Consider the following 23,489-nt stretch of genomic DNA (forward strand, 5'->3'; position numbering starts at 1 on the left):
ATTTTTTTTTTGTTTTTTCCCCCTGAACATGTCAGTAAACATGGGCTGTGCCAGACAAATCCACCCACCTGCTGACTGCTTTGTTTGCTTGCTCTGCCCGGAGAAACAGAGGGTACGGGTGCTCTGCACCACCGCACCCTGCCCTCCTGGGGCTCCTTCCACCACAGCAGACCCTGGAGCTGCCCTGGCAGCCGCGTGTCAGGCTGAGCAAAGACCCTGTTTCCTCTTTTTTTAAAGGAAGTATACCAAGACTGGGAAAACCACAAGGCAGGGTTAAAGTCACTGCATGGAGAAAGAGAACAAACTTTCACAACAAACTGAATCACACCACTACTGCACTTGTTGTCTGACATATGAAACCCAGAGTGCAAAATGGGAACAATTAGTGTGTTTCCAGAGAGAAACTGAAAGATAGAGATAGACTCAAGGGAAGGCAGCCAGGTTATTCTTCATCTTCCACGGTGATCTAGCTGGGCCATAACTATCCCTGGTATCAGAGCAGAGAGTTAACGAGAGGTCCTCTCCCATCTCGATCCATCTGCAGTAAATCTGCAGCGCTCGTGCACAACTTCAGCTGTCTGAAGATTGCTTCATCCCCAGCAGTTTCCAGGAAAGGAGAGTTTGCAACCCAAGACCTAAGGACAAGATGTCCTTCCGGAGATTTTTTTCACCTTTTCTCTCTCTTTTTCTAAGGAAGGATAATTAGAGCATTGATGGCAAACCTCTACAGCCCTCTTGGTCAGAAGATATCAGGAGACTCAGTCAATAATTTATTAGGCCATATGATTAGTCTCTTTTCAGAGACCAGTCATCCAAACTAACCTGTAGTGCTCACTTTTTTTTTTTAAATAAATATAATGCCCAGCATTAGGTTGAGGGCAAAGCTGGTTCTCAGGAGCTGTGCTGCTTATTCCCTCCTGATATATTGCTGTCAGCAAGCGGCATCTCTGCGAGTGTCAGCAGTTACATGCATGCACAGCTAGACCCCGTGTCGGTCAGGGAGGGTTTGCATTTCTGCAAGACAGATAATGCTGGAGAGCATTATCCTTTTGCCTGCTGCTACTCCCTGTGATTCAGGACGGACTCCAGTACCTCCCTGCACAACCAGGAAAAGATTTCTCTATTTTTTTTGTCAAATGCTGATCCCAGGGTACGCAGAGCACGTTACAGAGGAGAAACGATGCTCTCATGACCTGTGATTGCCTTTAGCTCGGTCATATTACATGTAAACATGGCAGGTCCCTTCTCTTCCATGGCATCCTCTTGGTGATGCCTTCCAAAGTGAATCCCCAAGCTCTTATGCAAAAGCAGAAACGATGCCCAGCAGTATGCACAACTCCAACAAGGCGCCACTGAGTTACCGTTAAACCATATTCCAAAGTTTACCTTAGTTCCTTGAAGGGGTCTGCCCTGACATTGGGAGTTTCTATAGATTTAGGGAACACTGTGCCTTCTGCTCCTGAAATCACAAAACAAAACAGAAGACAAATTGTAAACATTATAAGCTGTTATCAGGGGAGCGATTGTCAAATCATACCTAGGTGCAATTTAACCCATCGCCTGACCCCGTTTCTTTCTTGCACACATCCCTTCTGTCCCCAGGAAAAGCCAGACCATGATCATCTCAAATTGGTTGCCTTGATTACAACTGGGATTTGCCTGTAAACTGCGCTTCTGGCTGTAAAAGCAGCTGCTTGCACCCTGACTGTGGGAAGTGTTTGCCGACCCAACTGATGCAGGGAGCTTGGAAAAGATACCCCCTTGGTAACCAGGCATCTAATCCAGCTACGTTCCTCATTAATGAACCTGGATGCATGTCATGACATTATTTCTTTTGCTGGGCTCTGAGAGATACTCAAAGGAGAAAACCAAATTTTGGCTCGCTCACTGCAAACATCTCTCCGGTCAGGCTGAGCTCCTGCCTGAGGAAAAGGAGGGAGGTGTCCACCTGATGAAATGCAGCACAAGCAGGCAGCAGACTCTGCTCTACTCCCAGCCCGGCCACCGGTTCAATGGGTGACCCAGAAGTCATTTAACTTCTGCTCATTCCCCCCTTCTCTTAGAGATGGTGGGGAAGGCAGCACTATCTACATTTGCTGACTGTTTTTAGATTGCGAGCTGTAAACTGCTAGATAATATGAACAGCTTTCCTAAGTTTCAGGCCACTGCAATCCTCTTCTGTGGCCAGCTGCATAGCCCAGGTTGGGCCATTTCACCCAGCCATCCCTGCACTGGGTCCGTATTTTGTGACCGAGCCATGCTGCGTCTCTCTAGAAAGATGTGCTCTCCCCATATCATTGTTTTAAGCCAAAGGCAGCCCATGCCATCCTCTGGTAAGCCTTTCCGCTAATTGTTCTAATTTAAAAATGTGCATCTAATCTGAATTGGTCTCACTTCAGCTTTCAGCCACTAAATCTTCTCGGGTCCTCGCGTGCTAGCCCATCGGCCCTGCATGAGCAGACTTTCCATCTTCTGTAGATATTTACCGACGGTGACCCAACCACCCCAACCTTCTCTGATTCTCTGAAAAGTTATGGCTTTCTGAATCATTCACTGTGAAGCAGATTTTCTGGACTCCTCATCGCTCTTTTCTGAACCCATTCGACTTTTAAAGTACTCTTGGGACACAGGAGTCCTCAAGTGCTGTCATTGACGCTCTATGCTGCAGAACGTCACGTTCTCGCTTCCATTGAAACTCCCAATTAAAACACAGCTCAGAATGGTACTAACTGCCTTACACACAGCAGTGCACTAGAAATTAATGTTCATGTTCTCTAATATATAGCTGCCTACCCAGTGAGCAAGTATGACGTGTATTCTTAAATTTAGACCTGTGGTCTTGTGTTCAGACGCATTGTGAACAATTAAGTCATTCATTATCTGTAGTCAACACAGCAATTTCGGTGTCAGCATGCAAACAGCACCAGTAGCATTTTTTTATTTCCTTAATTTTTTCTTTAATAAAGCTATCGGTGCAAACTAGAGATCCTGATGAGACCTTTTTCATATACTGTTTGAGATCTCTCTTAACACGTGCTATTATAATTGTTATCTATGTGCAGTCTGGAAGTCACCACTATAGAATAAAAAATGTTCTGAGATGATGCAAAACACGTTAATACAACATCCTTCTGCAACTTCTGCTATAAGTGAGAAACACCTGTGGCTTCAAAAAGACTACACTTTCTTTGCACTGAAATAAATTAACTAACCTGTCCCATTGTGTTAAAGAAAAAAAAATCAGAATGAAAATAAGCACTCCAACATTTATAAAAAAAACCCAACTCCTTTTTAACCTAGAGAAAAACAAAGTAATCTCAAAGACGATAAAAGCAGTCTAAAGTTTGAAGCTTTATACTTGGGAATTGAAATTGATCCTATGGCACAATACAGATATTTAGCTCTTAACTTTACTATAAGCCTTCATCGTTACAAGTTGTCAAAAGCAGCTGTAACTTGCCAGCCATGAAGGTTATTATTATCAGCTCTGTCCTCTCTCAACAGTTTCCAAATGATTTAAGTCTCTGGTTATCCACACAATTGCCTTGGCTATTAGCTTTGCAATGAAACTTAGCAAAAGATGCAGCCTGCATAATAAAACAATGATTTTTGAGGGGAGGAAGATGAGGAAGTGCAGCTGGAGAGGTGCACATAGATCTTCTTGTAACCTTTCCACCTGTATTGCTTAAATGGTGACTTTATGCTGGTAATTTTAATTCATTTTTACACGCTTTAAGTCAGCTACTTAAGTTATGCAAAGCTGAAAATAATGATCTACACGTAACCAGAAATGCCTGCAGAATAAGGAGAAACTTTAGCATATTTCTAATGACTTGGCGTTTTCCAGGCTTTCATTATTTAATTTAAATGCAGGAAGCAACTTGGGAAACAAAGCCAGCGAAGACTCCAAGGCAGTCATTTCAGGAAAGCTGAAAATGAAAAAGCCTGCTATTGCTTTCCTCCATCTCCTTGTTTTCCTTTCCCTACACACAGTTCTTAAACCCTCTTTTCCTGTCTTCTTTATTCCCAGATCCATGGAAGAGTCCCTTATGCACTGGGAACAGGAATAAGATTTCCAAATCCTTCTGTTTCTCTCCTTTGATATGAATTAGAAGTGAACGCTACCTGCCTTGATAAGGCTTCCTGCCTTGACAATATCATTTCTTCTTATTCTGTTTTAAGAACACAAGATCTCCCAAAGGGCCACTTGTCCCTGTCACTGAGTAGGACATCAGCCATGTGGGGATGCTGAGGGACCAGGACTGAGACATCCCTCCCTTGACTCTGGCTGTCAGCAGCTGAGGGACTCCCTGAGCTGGCCGTGTCATCCAGCCACTGGAGAGACACTGATAAGCTTTCCTCACCTCACCTCATTATCATTTAAAGCGTCCTCGTTTCTGTAGCAGGGGGTCACAGATGAATTAAATACTCTGGAGAAGTTCTTCCTTTGGTTTCAACCTGCTGCCTGATAATTTCACTGGATGCTTGTTCTGCCTTGGACTGTGAAAAACAGTAAATAACCATCCTCTTCTTTTTGCGCTACTGGAAATTTTATAGACCTCAAATGTGCCCACTCCCACCAGCCCTCTCTCTTCTATGCTGACGAGTCTCAGTCTCTGCCTGGGGGATCGGCAGCTCCCGCAGTGCCTCCTGATGGAAACAACTGCCTCAGACAGATTCAACTACACTGGACATTTGTGTCAAAGTCTGGCTCTCGGCCACTATGGAGGTCCCTAGCCAGGCTGTGATAGCATCAGTGTTGGATGGCGTTGAAAGTGAAGGCATTAGGCTGGAGGAAGTGACCTCATTTAGTGGTTTTACTAAAGGCTCTGGCAAAAAAAGAAGGAAAGTTTGAGGGAAATGTGCTGTTGACACTGAATTGGGCTATTCTGGCTCTGCAGAGGAGAACTGGGATGTCACAGAGAAACAAATATTTGACCTCAGAGAGTGGAAGAAGAGAGAAAGGGTGAAATTTAAAAATATGAAGTCCAAGGTCATGTGCTTAGAAAGTAGTAAAAATTTATTCTCCATGTTGGACGTGTCCCTGGATAAAGGCTGAGTGCTACTCATGATTCATGGCAGTGGGATAGGGCCAAAGGGAAAGCAAACAAGACATTAAACTGAAAGGCAGGAAGCAACTCTAACAGGAACATGAAAAAAATCACATTATTTTAAGAATCATCACTGAATCCTTGAACTATTATGTAGCCCCCAGCTCATCCCCAGTGAGGAAAGTGTACAGAGAGGAAATACTGTCATAACTGCATGAACAGAAAAAGTCTATTCTACAAAAGAAGACTGGAAGGACTTGGCTTTTTAGCTTAGCAGCATGATGGCTAAGGAAGGATACGAATGCTGTGTATAAATACATTAGGAGGATAAATAGCATGAAGGAAAAAGAACTACTGGCTCTAGGCCAATGTTGGCATGAGACCAAGTGGCAATAAACTGGTCCCAAATATATTTGGGAAGAAAAGTAAGTGTTTTCTAGTCAAAAGAGGAGCACAAAAGGGAGCAGCTTTTCAGTTAGATGGGACAGACAATCTAACAGATTTGACAAATTCATGACTGTAAGACGTGGCATCTCAAAACCAGGGGACAAGATTTGCAGGACCAGAAAGCGCCTTCTAGTCTTGCACTCCCCTCGTCTTATTTTCACTGTCCTCTACCTGAGCAATGATGGGTTTTGGCAAATGGTATTAATGCACAGCTCCAACACTTCAAGACTTAGCTGCTACAATCTCCCTTCTCAATCAAAGCTACTATATCCCTCTTCTCCCTTTACTGAGTATAAAGCAAATGTAAATTAAGTTTATTATTGTACAACATAGCTTCTGCTTCCTGAATTATTTGTTATTAAAACATTTGCTATCTACCATGAAAAATGCATAATACAAGATTTCTATTTCATTGCAAAGTACTGAAAATATTTTTTTTTATCTTATGAGACTCTGCTGCTGCTAAGGGTAACTTACCTGCAAACAGCCAAAGACAGTTAGGAGAAAATAATATAATTTGTATTTAAACATACTATACTGTACATCCCTAGGCAATAAATTATTGTTTCTCACAGTATTATATCAGAGCGACTTCTATTAAAAGCCATACCTACTGATTCCCTCTTCTGACACTGTGTAATTTACCACCGATAAATGTTCATAAACAGTTTGACTGAAAAATCCATAAAGCCATTTCAGCTTTATTTTAAGTTCCATTTAATGTCCCTCAAAAATGATTTCATCAATGTGTTTCCATTAGCTGGTTCTCTGCCCAATAACTTAATTCCACACAATCAGTCAGGAACTTATAAAAGCATATGACAGGATCTACCTAAAGTGTTTTGAATCACCATAAAGATTCACTCAAAGAGTGGTTTTTTTTTTTCCCTTCTAGTGCATAAGGTGTGGGGCACAAATGTCAAAGACCCCTGTAGGTGTTCACTTCATGCAAGAACAAAAATCAAGAGTCCTATGGCAAGGGAACATTTACGGTTCAATTTTAGGGTTTGGGGATTTTTTTTTTTGTTTCTTTCTCTTCTTTCATTTGAGACTCAGAAGAAAGACTGCATGAGAACAGGTCTGCCAAATAAGATTTTGCATTTTCTCTGGCACTAATGGTTTCTTAGAAGCCTACTGCCACATCCAGGAGACAAGCCTTGCGGTTTGGACCACTGCAAGTGAGTAGCTGGAGTGACATCCAGCTTCTGGACCTCCTCTCATCTCCCTCTTCTCATCTGGCACCCGCCATAGGAGCCTCCAGTGCCACTGGTCTGTTGCATCTTCTGAACAGCTCCAGCTCTTGCACAGGAAGACGCTGTCCTTTCTTGCTGCAGAGCCCATGCCTGGCACAGCAATCTGCCCTCACTGTTTCCAACACGGAAGCAATAAAAAGAGCCAGTGGGCTGGGCTTTTGGCAATCATCTTGCTCTACGACATGAATCCTAGACATAGCATAAAACAAGGCATTTTATTATCCCAGTTTCGCGTTGAAACAAAGCAGAAGTATCATGTTCTGTATGCGCATGTTGGTCTGCCAGTCTCCTGTTGAAGAGTGCCTCTTGAAGCATTAGTCCTCTTCATCCAAATGTGGAGTTGGTTGATCAAGCTCACGAGCTTTGTGAGAAAAGACTGGGAGATTAATAACACCCCGCCAAGGCAAAGGCTCTGGTGTGAGCTCAACGCTGGCTGGATGCCAGCCACTCCGCAGGGGAGAGAGGAGTTACAAATGCCCCAAGAAGGGAGCAAATCTCAGCTGGAACGTGCACCTTCTTAACCAGCAATAAATCCAACCAGAGGAAAGTGGGCATCAATAGTTCAGCTTTCCAAGCTGCCTCTTGCTTTCCCTGTGTGCTGCAAAAGTACCTGAGCTGCATGACACTGTCCTGGCACCTTCCCTGGTGCAAAGGCAAGGGACGTCCCTGCTCCCTCTGGCCAGAACTGGGCTCCAGCCATCGTGGCAAGATACTGATCACATACCGCTCCCTCTGCACAACACTTGCTCTACGCTTCTACTGCTATCAGCTGGAAGGGAGAGAAGAGCTCAAATGCAATGCAATGAGAGGTATTTTTAGACTTATGATTGATGCTCCTGCTGTCAAGGGTAGGTGGCAATCAGCTGAACAGCACTTGGGGGTGAACAGAATGCGAAGGAGAGAAATCAGGTTTCTGCTCAGGTGGAGATGCACCTGGTTAGCTATTCCCCACTTTCCTTTTTCTTTCCTTTCTAGACAACACGTTTCTTTACCACTCTGTGTATTCTTTCAGTAATAATTCCAGACCCACAGTACACCTTTAGTGTTGCATGTTACTGCTTTATAGTGAAATTGGGGTCTCAGAGCCCTGTGATGAACTTGGTGATTAAGTTGGCTTGTGTATCTTCTCTTCAGCGCTCTGCCTTAATGTAGTCCTCTGCAAATGATTGGAGAAGGAGAAGGATTTGCTATGTTTTTTTCTAGCTAAAGTCAAGAGGCAATATATAGCATGCTGGTGATCTCCATAAACAACCTCTATTCCTGCTATTATTGATCAGGACACATTCAGCAATTTGTTCATGAAAACACCCCTCTGACGAGGTTCTCTCCTCTGTAGGTCTCATCAGGGTAATATGTGACAGTCTCAGAAAGGTGTCTGTGCAAACAGATGTCCAGGAAGTAAATCCAATGCAATATAGGTAGAAATGATTTGTGCCCGCTTCTTTTAATTCCTAGCTTTAAAAGCCTTATTCATCCTTAATTTATGTTTTTAAATGGATGAACATAGTAATTGCTGTTGCTCCCTTTGAATCCCATCAAACTTGAAATCAATAAGAGCTCCATTTCAGGGCCCAACAATAACAGCCTGGCTAGGTTAAGCCAGTGCACTGAACAAAAGCCATAAAGCTTCATTCATGTTTCTTTCTACGATACTATAAAAATAGTTCATTGTGAAGGTCTGTCTGTCTGCCTTCATTGTCAAAGTGTTGGGGAGTTGTTCTTTTAAGGGCAATCTACGTAATGAAATCATGTGCAGCATCAACAAAGGTGTTTATAATAAAAATGTAATATAAATTATTTAGAATCTTTTAGATGTTGTTCTTGGCGCTGTATGCACATGGGGAGTGAGTTAACACTTAGGCACTGGGCTATGGTTGAGTTAGGCCAGATGGGAATTCCTTGTGACTCCAGCACCACCAGCTCCACTGGGTGGAGGAGAAGTAGTTATCTGACTCATAGTCCCAAGAAATAAATGGAGCCTGGTTTTAAGCTAGAAAACTTGCAAACAAGATGAGCCGCATGCTCTAAGATCAGCATGTGGGTCATTAGCGATGTGTGTATCTGTGGACACATGTTGATCTTCAACAGCCTAGCTTCAGTGGTTGAATGTCTGAGAAATATAAAGAGAGTAACAGAAAAGAACAGAAGGGCTTGCATCCAAACTAAGAAAAGACGTACAAAGAAAGGTTGCTACAACTTATGCTGACCTCTAGATATTTCCTTCTTGACTAGTTTTGGGGTCCTTCAACACTTTTTCTGCAGCTGAACAATAGCAACGTCATCACTGAATTCCTTTGAAGCTCTTCTTGGCATTCTTGTGCAAAGTTGCAAAGAAACTCAGGAGAGCACCTGAAGTAGGAATACACAGTGGAAATTTATCAAGGAGAATATTATGTGAGCTTCAGACAGATCAGGTTGTGAAGGCTGGGGAAGACACTTAGGAAATAAAATACAAATCTGCCACACTTTTAAACTTGATTTCAGTGTTTGGTAAGTGTACAGTATGTTTCTGTCATAATCCTTGTGACATTTAATCAATATTAATCTGATGGTGGATGATTCTTCTTTTTCCTTAAACAGGATTAAGGTAACGCAATCTGAACACACATTTCAGCAATCTGAACACACATTTCAGCCTGGACTCGAAGCCTATATGCTTTACATAAATGCTATCCTTTTTACCTGGAATGTACTTTGAAGTAAAAGCAAACACAAGGAAAACTTCTCAGTATATCTCCCTCCCAACACACATTGTTCTCTCCAACAAAAGACAAGTTTACAATCTGGGTGAGTGGAGTTTGAAAAAGGAGGGTAATGTTAATTGAATCTGCCATTAAAAGGAATGGTGTCTACACCTATTGCCCTCAAGGCAGCAAAGCACTCAGAAGTATTCATTCAAGAACTGTATGCTTGTTCAAGATCTGGTCATTTTAATTTTTTCCCTTATACAATGGGAAAAAAACTTTATTTGGAAGAAAGCATCCAGAAATCCCACCTCAGCCTCTGGGGAAAAAAACCCCACCCAATTCAACCAAATCATTTTTTTCTATATAGTTTTTTAATTCTTTGTCACTGCTGATTACAGATTAAATCATTTTTTCACACCTGAATTTTATGTTGATACAGCAATAACGCAATTCCTAACTGAGAGCAAAACAGAATTTTCTTGTGGCTTTAATCACTGATAGGAAACATATTTTTTTTCCCCCACTGCTCCTTAATTTTGCTAAACGTATTTTTTTTCCAGCACCAAGCTTTGCAATGAGTGCAAAGAAATCTGATGAAACTCTGTTGCCACGACTGAATGCTATGCACAGTGGAGGCTGTTTCCAGTCTTGCTAGTGCCAGTGCTAAAGCCTGCTATCTTCATTTGTCAGCGTATTTCCCTACTTTCCTCATTTTATTCTCTGTCCCTTTTCTGCAGGACCAATGACTACATGACAGCTTGGCAATTGCTCCGGGACTGCATTAGTATTACTGCTTAATTACCTATAGGGAGTGTGTAGTGAATATTCGTAGCTGCTTCCTAAAGAAGTTCATACATCTTCAGCAAAAGGTCAAACGCCTGTCCAAGTCTTGTGAGCAGCGCAGTCGTGGCACGCTTTTTTCTCTTGCAGAGAGCACTGAAGGGAGCTCTGGAGCAACTGCTACCTCCAGGTGCCTTTGAAGCAGCCTCAGCAAGCAGGAGCTTATTTGCAACTGGATGAACTGGGAAAGGCCTCTGATCCCAGGCTGATGGCACAGCGTTTGCTTTCAGAAGCACAGCGAAGTACCCCAGCAAGGTACCATGGCCGCGCTTCGGCAGCACCGAGCCATCTTTGAGTTAGAGGCAACTTCCTCTCCGCTGCTTTGTAAAGCAAGAGGATCATAGTAGGAAAACGTTTCAATTTGCTAAGAAATGAGTCTTGTAGCACCATTTCTCCTTTGAAAAAGCTACTTACAGACCCATAGTAAGGACATGTTTTTCAGGAAAAAGTACAAAATCCACAATACAAAGATTCAAGCTTGGCATTTATCCTCAGGCGTGAAGTTGCAGCAGACTCAATGGTGAGGCCAGAAAGCTCCGTTTCCTCTCTGGATCAGGCCTGATTTCAACACTTGGCTACAAAGGTTGTTCCCTCTGCCACAAACAAATCAGCAAAATGCCATTTTGAAATCATAATGGCTGCTGTAAAGGCCAGCCGTGCATATCCTGACCCATAAATAATCGCTTCTGAAGAAGGGTGCATGCAGCAAAAATGGGTGATAATTCCTGGAAGTTGTTCAATTTCTAGCTTATACTACCCTCTGAAATGACCGGTACCAGTCAAATAGCTTTGTGGACTATTTTAATGAAATGTAACTACTCTTGCACTCATTAAAGTTACTCTGCTGTAAATATTGCAGCAAACACAAGCTAGAAAGGACATGCCAAGAAGCTACTAAAATTGTAATATTGAGGAAATGTGAGCAGAGTCCTTTAACCAGGCTGGCATTGCAGCCACAGTTCTGCAGGGTTCCTCCCAGATCAAGCTAATACAAAGCTCCCTGGAAATGTTTGTAGATGTGAAGCTTTAGAGACAGCTGGGCTAGCTTACACAGACATATTAGTTCACCACATTCATATTAAATCATGTTCTCCTCTTGTCCAAAGTGAAGGACACTGCAAATACTTTTTTAACCCTTCCATGGGTAATTAAACCCACCACTTTGTATTCTGCAAATACAGAGCAGGTTACCCTCTCTGCCCCCAACAACAGAAATCCCCAACCCAAACCCTCCCATTTAAAAGAGCTTTCTACGAGACAATCGTGCAGTGATCTCGTTGACTATAAGCTTGGGCTACGTTGCTTTCATCGGTGGTGTTCCTCCACTAAAACCTCTAAAGTCCTTAATACGTAGCTCTCGTAAATAAAATGCAAGAAACGTGCCTTGGAATTAATTACTCCAAACTTACTAATAGATTTGCAATAACATTTCAACAGCTGACTCCTCTCTTCAGGTGCATTCCCAGGCACCTGGAGAGAAACTGGAACAAAAACCGCTCCCAAACTAATGTTTCTGAAAGTCTCACCTGTGGCCAGCATTTGAATGCTCCACACAGCTCATCGCCCAGAGGGAATATGCTACAGTAGAAAAAAGCTACAAGGTAGAAATAGAGCTACTGGCTAATTATTTGAAGGGAGGGCATGCAAGGGGTTAGCGAGATGAAAGGTACGTTTTAGCCACCCATGGTGCTGGGGAGGACTGCAATGCGTGGCGGGTGGGTCACACATCTGCAGAGAAGCTCCTGCAGGCTTTGTACTGGGAGATGAAAGGCATCCTACCCTGTCCTGGTTTTGGCTGGGATAGAGTTAATTTTCTTCTTAGTAGCTGGTACAGTGCTGTGTTTTGGATTTAGTGGGAGAATAATGTTGATAACACGCTGATGTTTTAGTTGTTGCTAAGTAGCGCTTAAGTCAAGGACTTTTCAGTTTCCCATGCTCTGCCAGCAAGCAGGTGTGCAAGAAGCTGGGAGGGAGCAGAGCCAGGACAGCTGACCTGAACTAGCCAAAGGGATATTCCATACCATAGAACGTCATGCCCAGTATATAAACGGGGGGAGAGTTGGCCTGGAGGGGTGGATCGCTGCTCGGGCATCGGTCAGTGGGTGGTGAGCAATTGCACTGTGCATCACTTGTCTTTTCTTGGGTTTTATTTATCTCTCTTTTTCTTATATTCCTTTTCATTACTATTATTATTATATTATTATTAGTAGTTAGTATTATATTTTATTTTACTTTAGTTATTAAACCGTTCTTATCTCAACCCACGAGTTTTACTTTTTTTCCCCCCCCGATCCTCCTCCCCATCGCACTGGGAGGGGGGAGGGGTAGGTGGCTGCGTGGTGCTGAGTTGCTGGCTGGCATCAAACCACGACATACCCCATTCTAAATACAGCTATTTTAGTTAGGGTTTGCCACAGGGAAAGGCTTTAGCCAAATTTTTATCATTAGGCTATATTAGAAGAAAAGCTTACACTATGGTAGTATAAATGTCTGAGAGGCACATTTTCCAGGGACCCAGAGTGGGAGCAATCTGGGAGCAATCCCTGTATTGTTCTGTTACAGAAAAGGGACCTTGTGGTTTTATGGTTAATCCCATCCTCATTGCAAAGCAAAATGGTAATCTTAAGAGCGGTTAAAAAGTGTGGTTGATTTGTAACGGGACAGCATCCAGCCCATGCAACCCTACCTCCCACGCAAACCTTCCTCCACCACTCAAAACCAGGGACTGCGAAAGCCTGTAAGCTGCAGGAACACGTCTTTTGCGGTTTTATCTCAGCTCACTGCAATGCATGTGGATTCCCATCAATATTTAGTCTTAAAAAAAATTGGTTAAATCCATCATAAATATTAAACACCAGAGTATACTGGCAAGTTTTCCTGAAAACAAACTTCAAAAAATAATCCCCCAAAAAGATGTCAAGGCCCTTGGGAGAACTGACACTGGCATGTCATCAGATGTTGTCTTATAAGGCTAAATAAAGCATCTGACCAGAGTTTAATTTCTGTAAAAACTCATGCTAATTTAAATCGCTTTAGATTTAATTAAAAATGCTTTTCTATAGAGATAATAATGTAACTCTGTGAATTAGTATCAAGTGGCATCTAGAGGGCATATTTAAAAACTAATCTGGAGAATAAATAGAGCTAATTAACAGTCAGAATAATGCTTTATGATTGTCTTTTGTTTATAAATGCTATAACATTCAATATGCTATTAAATGAAATTGGTAATTAATACATATCAAAGTTATTTTTTAATGCTCCTTTAACTAAAGAGTATTTCTTATGCACCATTTTTCAGATGGTCTGAACACATCTCATTTCTGGAGGGAGGGAGGGAGGGAGGAGGGGGGAAGGGGAACCGCTGTATGACGTACCGCATACAAATCCAATTAGGACCAGCTCATTCATCTCCCGTAACGCAGACCGCATGTGTTTACGAGCCCACGGGGGCCATGCAGCAAGGCATTAGCTTGCGTCTACGTGGTGTTTGCCAAAGTATGCTGCTGACTGTGGCAATGGCCAGCGCAGGGAAGGTCTGCACTTCACCCTACGCACAGCCCCAGGAGCAGCACCATGGTGCTGTTTAGTGGGAAGAGAAAAGGCAGATTTTGCCTTCAAAATCTAAGCCTTGCAAAACCAGAGTCACAGTTCTGAGGAATGAGAACGGCTCCAAATTTTGCTGTAGTATCTTTTAAAAGACCATGAGGTGCTCAAATACTACAGGAGTGAAGCTTGTATAAGAAAGGGGTGCTAACAGTGAGGATGTGCTGCCATCCGATCCCACCACAAGAGTGGAGGAGATGGCTGGGCAACTGCAGGCACTGGCAGATGAGCTGGGAAGAAAAAGGGCAGACCAGATTTGGCATAACGCTCAGCTTCTACATGACTTTTTGGATGGAAACATGAGCTCCTTCTGAGTCATCTGGACCAATGCAGCTGCTGAGCTCCTGGCTGGCTCTGAGCAAGGCAGAGGGAACTCGTGCTTGTGTCTGGAAAAGATTGTGTAGATGTTATCAGAGCTGGCCATGGCCAAAGGGCTCAGAGGTCTGCCCCTGTCCTCAAACAGAAGTTCCTGTTATCCTCCAATCTCTCCTATGACGACAGGTTTGACTGGATTCACTAAATCAAATAAAATCATTGAAGTATTCTAAATTACATCATGCATGAAAAGCAGAGGGGACCAACTCTGTCTTTCTGTGTCCTTTAATGGTTATAAATCAGAAATAACTCCCCAAAATACAATTAAAATAAAAAGCACTTTCATTTGGTAATCTGCACTACCCATGCCGTGCAATTTTTTGAAGCACCGTCAAACGCAGTACATCCTACTTGTATTTGTTTTTTATCCATAATTCTGTGTATTCCTCCCTTTTTTAATGCCTTGCTAATGTTGAAAAAACCTTTAGCTATCCAGAGCAGAGTCCATTTCAAAAAAGGAAAGTACCTCTTTCCTCATGACAAGGCTTCAGCATTACTTTATAGAACAAACTTTCAGAATCAACTTTGAAGAGCATACAAGGAAAAAAAGTAATTATCATTGACAAGATTAAAAGCTAGCCGCAAGCCCAATAACTGCGGCTCTAACCTCTGTGAGATTACTTTCATGCCAGATTGCAGACATACACTTCCTTCTACAACAAGTACGTGTTCAGCAATAACAAGAACAAGTTGAGATTATTTACATAGTGTAGATAGGTGTCAGCAGACACATACCAACAGCACCTGAGATCCCAAGCACCAGAAGGATGATCAAAGGAATTTGTCTGTGTACTACAAGTTGGACTAGCCTCAAGTGCAGACAAAAACACTGGAAGAAATACGAACATATGGTATAACACTTCCCAGCATGGCAAACAGCCATGGCAAACACTTTTGGAGATAAAATTAGATTGGGGAAGCAAAGCTGGAGAAAAACAAAGCCAAGCATGAACTCCGAAAGCATTTCAGCTCAAGGTCACTGAAATACTTGCCATGTAACATCACCAGTGGTATCATTCTACCTTTTCTTTTCTGATAGATCTGCATAAGCCAAATAAACCCTGAGAAACATTCAGGTGCAGATAAAAATGAAAGTGCACCACAGTGGTTAGCAGTATTTTTGATGCTGTTTATTCTGGAGACTAAAACAAGGCAGAAACTCAAAATAACTATCAAAAATAATTGCTGGTTTCTCCAAAGTACAAAGTAAATAAAAAGCAATATTTTTGTAAGTATGTAATCTGAAAAACAGTACTTGCAACTTGTAAGGAAAAGTTTCTGGTTTTTTTTTTTTTGAAGAGCCAATGATATAAATCTCCCTTATTTTAAGGTCTCCAAGAAAACACTTAAAACCAACTGCTGCTTCCTGACTTCATCTACCCTGCACAAAGACAGTACAATTAATTAGCTCTGAACGGTGCAGCGTGAAGGGAGGTTTGTGGTAGAGCATGGATTGTGACAAATGTTCCCCAGCTCTGTAACACTGCAAGAATTTTGAATGGTCCTTTTCAAAGTTTGAAGCTAAAAAAGATACTGTTAATTTTGTGAAGTTCAACATTTATCCTGTAAAATTCACCTAACTTTGCACAGCTGGTGACTGATTTAGTCCAATATGTAACAACAGTGACCTGCAAAGAGCTACACCTTGCCTGGCTACAAACAGGAACCATCTAGAAGAGCATGACATCAGGTAATAAAAAATGTTAAGGGTTGGATACAAAGTCCCGTTCATGATGGTTAGACTCTGAGGCGCACATTTTAAGCTCCTTTAGATTATGCATATTAATAATATGCTATGTAATATGTAGAAATAATCATAATTAAAAATACTATAAATGATTCTAAGCTCCTTCATTGATCTCTCCGGTTTTAGGAGCTTACTAGAGAAGTAAGGAACAATTTGGAGTGAACAGATGCATCCAAATCAAGCCATTTGAAAACAGGTATCAGTGCATCCACAGAGACCAGTGGCACTGTTATGTGACTAACTGCTAGCAATATTGAGCTACCCAGTCTGGTCCTACATGAAAACATTCATGAGCAAATCTTAGACTAAACAAAGAGCACAGATTGAACTGGAGAGCAAGAGAATTCAAGTTCCTAAGAGGTAATTTCATATAACTATCGAATACATTTTAAAATTTCACGATTACCATAACTTTCTTTTCTCTAATTAAAAAAAAAAATCCAAACAAACAATAAACAACCTCCACTCCCCAAACCCAAAGTGTATCCCCAGTTTTTATTAGGAACTACGCATGTAAAGCCTAGCAGGCAGGACAGCTGGGGAGGCAGATCCTGCACAGGCAAAAGGAGAGCTCAAGCTGCCCTGTCTGTCTCGAAAGGCAGGCAGGGAAGTGGTGGCATCGGTAAGGTTGGCCTCTCCTCCCGTGCACAGGACACTTAACCCTACCCACAACATAGCTGAAGGCAGCTCAGAGATGCACAACATGCTCTTGCATGTGCCTAAGGAAAGAGAGCTAATATAAAGGCCACCAAACTCTTCAGAGAATTAATGTGGGGTCCTGATTCATGTTGACTTTTTCGCTGCAGGTCTCCTCCTTGGTATTTGCTTTAGAATGAAGGAGGAGCTGGTGAAAGTGGTGCGATCAAAAACATGAAGCCTGAGGTTTTCCTACGCACAGTGACTGCAGCCATGGAAGCATCCTTACAGCGATTCCTCACTGTCCTTCACCCCAGACCCAAGTTGTTCAGTTTACGAAGCTGGTTTTAAAGCTACTTCACTGAGCCAGACAAACCACTTCCAGGGGAGTTTTTTCTGGAGGGGAAATAACATATTGTGCAAATTAAGAAACCCCTCAGATAGAAACTCCTGGCCATTATCTGCTTGGGGAAGATTCAAAGCAATAAAGACAGCAAAAGGCTTTATCGCCAAAAGAAGCTTTCCGCAAGAAAGTCAGGCAAAACTATACTAAAATTTGAAGAGGTGCATATTAAAACAGTGATTTAGTGAATAATCTTTTACCTAAAACTCTCAGTCTCTCTGCTCCAACCACCACTTCGTTGTCATCTGCAGAAAACAGCAATTTTCCAGAGAGGGTTTTCACCTCAAATTTTTGGCTGTGTGCTTCCACCGCTTGGGGACCTAGAGGGCAGAAGAGATTTAGCACAACCTTTTAGTGAAAAGTATAAGAAAATAACATAGTAGCTTCATACATTTAATAAACCCATCTGCTGAGATTATCCTAATAGCTCTGCAGATACAACCTGCATCTGACACATCAAACAGGGAGGTGTGTGCTTTTCAGAGGGTGATCCCTCGTTAGAAAAGGGCACTGTTTTCCACTCAAATAACAATTCCTCAACTATTCCTACTTATGTTTTTGTTAAGGCTTATGTATGTCATAAAATCACCATTAAGCTTGGCATAGCTGGGAAATTTTTACAAAAAGACAGACCTACACGTGAAATAGCAATGAATATACCCAGCCATGCTTTGAGAGTGTTGGTGCAGCTGTAGAAGCATCAAGAGTTCCTGAGTCTATTTTGCTTGGACTGATGATGTGGTTTAAAAGATTCCTGGTTTTCTGCCTGTTAAATATACCTGGATTAAAATGATATCAGTGTCATGCACACTCCAATTTAAAAAAAAAAAAAAGACAAACATCACCACAGGAGCAAGTGTTTTCTTTTAGACCATTTCAACCATGGGCAGGCCAAGACAATGGCAGGGTCTCCCGCATTTCAGAAAGTTTTTAGATGAGTAAAACGTTCCTTCGTAGCTCTTATTTCAGTTCTGCTGCTTCTCCTGCAGGCTGCTGTGCACTGCAGTGCTGGAAAGCCTCTGGCAATGCATTTTGTTGTGGAGCCCGATAAACATCAGCTGCCTGAATAGCAATTCTGTGCAGGTCTGTTCCTCAAAGGCTATAAAGAGCGGACCTCTTGGTTACCCAACCTAGGCTAAACTTCTGACAAATCACCATCTAACAGCCCTGTGCAACTCCATCCAAGCCACAGCCTCCCTGGAACATGCTACTGCACAAGGCAGGTGATTGGACTTTGCATTAATTCTGGCCATCTTCATGACTAGTCTCATTTCTCAAAAGACAAGAGGAATAAGACTTGAAAGCCCGTACTTTCTTACAGGCAGTTTCTAACTCCATCTATACAGGTTAGAAACAGGCAGTTTCTAACCCACGTTTGCCTGCACAGGTCATTTGTATTGGCATCAGGGCACACAAACAATTGTGTGCATGGTTCACACTACAGAAAAGTGAGGCTATGCTGAGATCCCTGGAAACACTTAAAAATCTTGCAGCCATTCTGAGAAAATCCAGTACTTTTGAGCTTTAAGTTTTATTTGTATCTTGCTAATTAACTGCCTACTCATCACTGCAGCATGCACTATGCGGGACCACGTCTTCACTCTGCTCTGAAACCAGAGCTGCTGCTGAACGCAGAAACGAGCTCAATAACCTGAACATCATGCCGGGAGACGTCACTGACTGTGTCCTCCCAAGCTCTTGTGAAATGGAGGTGCTTAAGTGAACCAAATACCCCCTTGAAAATATATGGAGAACCAACAAACTAAACACTTTCATTCTGAATGTGAGAATCAGGGAGCTTGGGGTTGAATTTATTTCCTTCCTCCAGGCAACTTTCACACGTGCTGCTTAAATCATTGCTTACTGAAGCTGCATATTTAATTATTTAATATTGTGACTAGAGGCCAAGATGTTATATAAGCAAACCAAACAACCCAGTCTCACGTAGAAACAACATGTTTATGGATTACTGGCTCGGCCACACAGCAATACTTCTCCTGGTCCCTAGACAAATCTCAATAACTGAGTATCTATCCTATATCATATATACATTATATATTACCATATATAATGCATTAGGCTCTTTCAACCCAAATTACACATGCATGCATTCAAAGGCTGCTGTGCACTGGGGATTTATGAAACACCCATTTCCCCATCAAACACATTCATGCTTGGGAGCATGAGAACGTTCTTCATCAGCAGAAGGGCACAGAGAGCTCTAAATCGCAAAGTGTCCCAACCCAGCAAAGCGTCCCAACCCAGCCACAGTTAATCTGCAGAGTTCCCAAGATCTCAGGCAAGTTAAAAGTGTCTCAGGAAAGCCTGTGCCTGGTACAACAGAAATGTCAGTCTGCATATGTTCTTCTTGACCCTGAAGTCGTACAACTAACCTTTCTGTCTCTGCATTGGCTTTCAAACGAAAACGATGGTCTGCTTCGTTATCAGAAAGCACCAGCCAGCTGCCTCTCCAGCATGGCTTTCATGTCTCTAGCTTTGTTTCTACAAAGTGGAGCGAAGTTTTCATTTGTACTTCACAAGACACCTGGGCTCCCCTCCTGTGTGCTGTCTAAAGGCAATGCAGCATTCCACAACACACCCGCTTTCATCCCTCCTTAATTCTTCCACGCAGCCTTTCCCCCTCCTTACCTGTTACAAGGCGAGTAAGGACTTTAGTCTTCTCATTGAGGATGTTCACTGTCACATTTCTGGCAGACTGGAAGTACAGTGGGTTGCCCTGGAACGAGACCGTGAGAGCAAGCACGTGAGATGGGGACGGCTGACTGAGACCAGCCTGCTTGAGACACCTGGAGCTTTGCCTAATGCCTGCTGCTAATGGCCCCAACGCTGGGCGTGTGGTTGAGATGCAGGCTACCCTGCATTAATTTTTATTGTCCAGGATAAAACCAGAGTCCACACCTCTGTTTGGCCCAGATAACGTCCCAGAGACTAGCCTTGTTTTAGGGATGGTTAGCTTTATTGCCAGTATAAGCCATCCAACCTGTTATTTTAAAATGTGCAGGCGATATGGGACCTGACCTAAGCTTTCCAAAGGTCATGCTGTTTTGCGAGGGTGGCTGACTGCAGCAGTGCATTTCAGAGTCAAATCTGCAGTATTATACACAGCTCCAGATGACTCCAATGGGTGACTGTGTCTGCCTACCACACCGCCACATGAGTGAGCCATGCCCAAGCGCTGTGAATGAAAAAACCTTATTAACATGTAGAAAGTGCCTTTGATCTCAAAGCACTTATGAACCATCCGGCACGTACCACCATCACATTCCAGACTGGGATGCCAGCTTGAGACCAGACTCATCCCATCGGGTCTGGAGATACACAAGACATGAAGTCTTTCCCACTCCCCACTTGACCATACAGATTTCTACTCATTTTTCATTTTTATGTTTTAAATATACCTCTGAGAGAAGAGCTAGAGCAGCTGTTAACACACAGGAGTCACGCAGCTACCTGGCAGCATCTATCTCAGGTATTTCTCCCGCAGAGTGTAGCCAAAGAAAACCCACAGAGAAAACCATCTGGCTCCTTCTGTGTGCTAACGCATCCAAGACACCGGGGAACTCATGTTTTCTACAGGCAGCCCCAGTCCACATGGTTGCTTTCTCAGGGGCTATTAGCCACCTACGGCACTAGCACAGGGTGACCCCAACTTAAATCAGCCAAAAATCTAATGTGCGAGGTGGAAATTCACTGCCAGTATCTCTTCATAATGTCTAAAGCAGGCAGGTGATTAAATTCATCAACTGACTAAGCCATAGGATCGGTAGAGGGGATAAAATAGCAAGAAAATCAGCAAGGAGTTGAAAATTTTATGTCCATGTGCTTCCTCCACCAAAGTCTTTTTCCAGTGTTTCAAAATTTTTCCATTAGGAATGAATAATCAGGATGGGGATAGAGGATCATGTAGGTCAGGCATGTTCTCCCTGCCTCCTGAATTTCTAAGGAACATAACTAATATTTGCATAGATGCCATTTTTCTGGATCATGGCAGAATGACTAGGTTGTCTGCATATAAAACATAACAGGAGCACAGGAATGCACTCATGGGACTCCTGTGATGGACTGGAGCTTCAAGGAACACTTCTAGTGATAGGCAAATGATTCCCAGCAGTGTTTGCAGAAGACAAACCTCAAAAAACTAAAACAAAACCAGCCCCACATGTGACCAAATATTCACAATAATTACATTTGTTGCCTTAACTATTTGTGCTGCATGCACCCATGGGATCAGCCCTTCAGCAAAAAAGGGGGAAATGGGATTTACTTGATCAATTATAACTAGACCATTATGGCTACATTCAGACTATTTACAACTAAATAAAAAGAATAAAAAGAAAGAATTCCACTCAATCATTTCCAGACCTTGGACAAGTTTCAGAAGCTCTTGGTGTCTCTGTCTCCTCATACACTAAATGAGGACAAATCATCCTTACATACCTCTGTGATGTGTTTGACAGCTTAAGTAATATAGTATGTGAAACTAAAATATGATTAATAAGTTAGAAGTAAGGAGCAGTGGTCATGATTGGTAATGATTTTGCTCTTTTTTATTAATTTTTATTTGTGAACTTCTAGAACTTAGAAATTAATGTTGATTACTGTTTTACGGTTAACAGCACAGAAAAAAAGATGGCTTCACTTGAATACCCACTTGCTCTGGTATTAAGTCTCCACAGCCCTGATCAGGGACCTAATTTGAAGCGACAGCAGTTTACTGCTACATTTTCATCTCACACTTACAGATGAAGGATATTTTCAAAGGCAGATAGCTACAATCTGCATAATCTATAGTCATAGATGAGACTATAACCACTACAAACATGCCATATGAAGCACAGAAAGGTCACATTTTTGACTTGCACTATTTGCCTTTTGTTTATGGAGTTATGCAAGTAGCTAGTGTTTTGAAAAGGCCAGGAAACCTTCTAGTCCAAATTCAGGTAGGAAAAATCATTCAACCCCCATGGCTTTGAAACTCTATTACTGATCTGCATAACAGGAGATTGCACTACAGAAGTACTACGAGATAAGCCAAGAGGTTAATACAAAAAGAGTCACAGAAAAAGTTGCTCCAAAGAAGTCTTACAAGACAAGCTAAGAGCTGGTATCCACCTACGAATTACTTAAAATACATAATCAGACCTTGAAACGCTTACCCCAGCATAGTCATCTCATTCACTGATTCAGAGCTCAGATTCACGCAGCTTTCAAAAAACTAAATTTCCCTAATGGAAGAGTTATGTTTTTATTGGTCTGCAGGGAAGGAACATTTCAAGCACTTAATGCAATGCCTGCTCTCATTTCCATAATTCTTATTCCATTAAGAAATGAAAAAGAACTGAAAAAATTACTCCCTTCTGCTGAAAATTCTGCAGATTTTCTGTCCATCATCTTCTGTTTACAAAGGTAACAACACTGACATCTTTTACACACTGAACATTTAAAAAATGTTTCCTCTGTTGCAAGCTTGGTGATGATGCCAGCTTCCTTCAATCACTCAGAAAAAAAAATAATTAAAGCATTAAAAAAAATCTTAAAACAGAAATTATAATTGAAAAGACAAAATCTTTCACTTCTCTTACACTTCCATGTTATCATGACACAAAATTAAGTATTCTGATGCACATGAGTAAGTGGAAATCTAGATCAATATGGCATCATCACCACAATAAAAATAATTATGTAGTGAAGTAATATTCTCATAAACTGTCATAACACTTGATAGACCTAGAGTTAGAATATCAGCATGCAATAAATAAGCATGTCTGACTAATTATAACACTGTAAGTATGAGACACACCACATTTCTGAAGCATAATATGCAACAATCCAGTTCCAAATCTTTCCAGATAAATAATATTAAAGAAATAAATATATTTTACTCTTGGGATTGATGCAAAGAAAATGGAAGTGAATGGAAAACTGGATTAACTATTCTCTTGGGTTCAGAAAAGTAGGGAAAATAATCTTTTCCTCTTTGTCTACCTGTTTCTCTCGAAAAGGTACAACCCAATTCTTCAGAAAAGTACATTTGAGATAAAATACATCTGATATCGCCAATCACACAATAACCCAACATATTTCATTGCCTGCATGCTATCTGATGTACTAAGAAATCTCTTTCTCTATCATTTGTTCTTCCTCTCATCACAAACACGACAACAAGGTTTCCCCACACGTCCCTTCACAAAAGCAGATGCTGCTCCCAGCCCACGTGCTGCCACTGACTTGCTCTTTACGCCCAGACTTGGCTGTTGACTTTAACCTCTTCACAACAACCTTCTATTAACTGTGTTGTGTTAGCAGAGTCCCAGTTCATGTCCATCTTAGCCATCCCGTTGTACTGCACTGAACTACAGCCTTTGATCTAACTTCCTATGCAACTTTGCAAATTAAATCAGTGGTCACCTTCTTCCTGACAGT

General features: G+C 42.0%; 1 protein-coding gene across 1 annotated transcript in view; it reads right to left on the reverse strand.

Annotated features, from left to right (window-relative positions):
- Window positions 1-23,489, reverse strand: part of SGCD (sarcoglycan delta) — a 141,922-nt gene that overhangs the window by 31,510 nt on the left and 86,923 nt on the right. The window contains exons 4-6 of the mRNA XM_050905347.1: window positions 19,695-19,782; window positions 17,246-17,365; window positions 1,387-1,459 (exon numbers count right to left, since the gene is read on the reverse strand). Of these exons, the coding sequence (XP_050761304.1) occupies window positions 1,387-1,459; window positions 17,246-17,365; window positions 19,695-19,782 (281 nt within the window). The remainder of the gene's footprint in view (window positions 1-1,386; window positions 1,460-17,245; window positions 17,366-19,694; window positions 19,783-23,489) is intronic.

Source organism: Gymnogyps californianus, chromosome 14 (assembly GCF_018139145.2).
Source record: "Gymnogyps californianus isolate 813 chromosome 14, ASM1813914v2, whole genome shotgun sequence".
Taxonomy (NCBI): domain Eukaryota; kingdom Metazoa; phylum Chordata; class Aves; order Accipitriformes; family Cathartidae; genus Gymnogyps; species Gymnogyps californianus.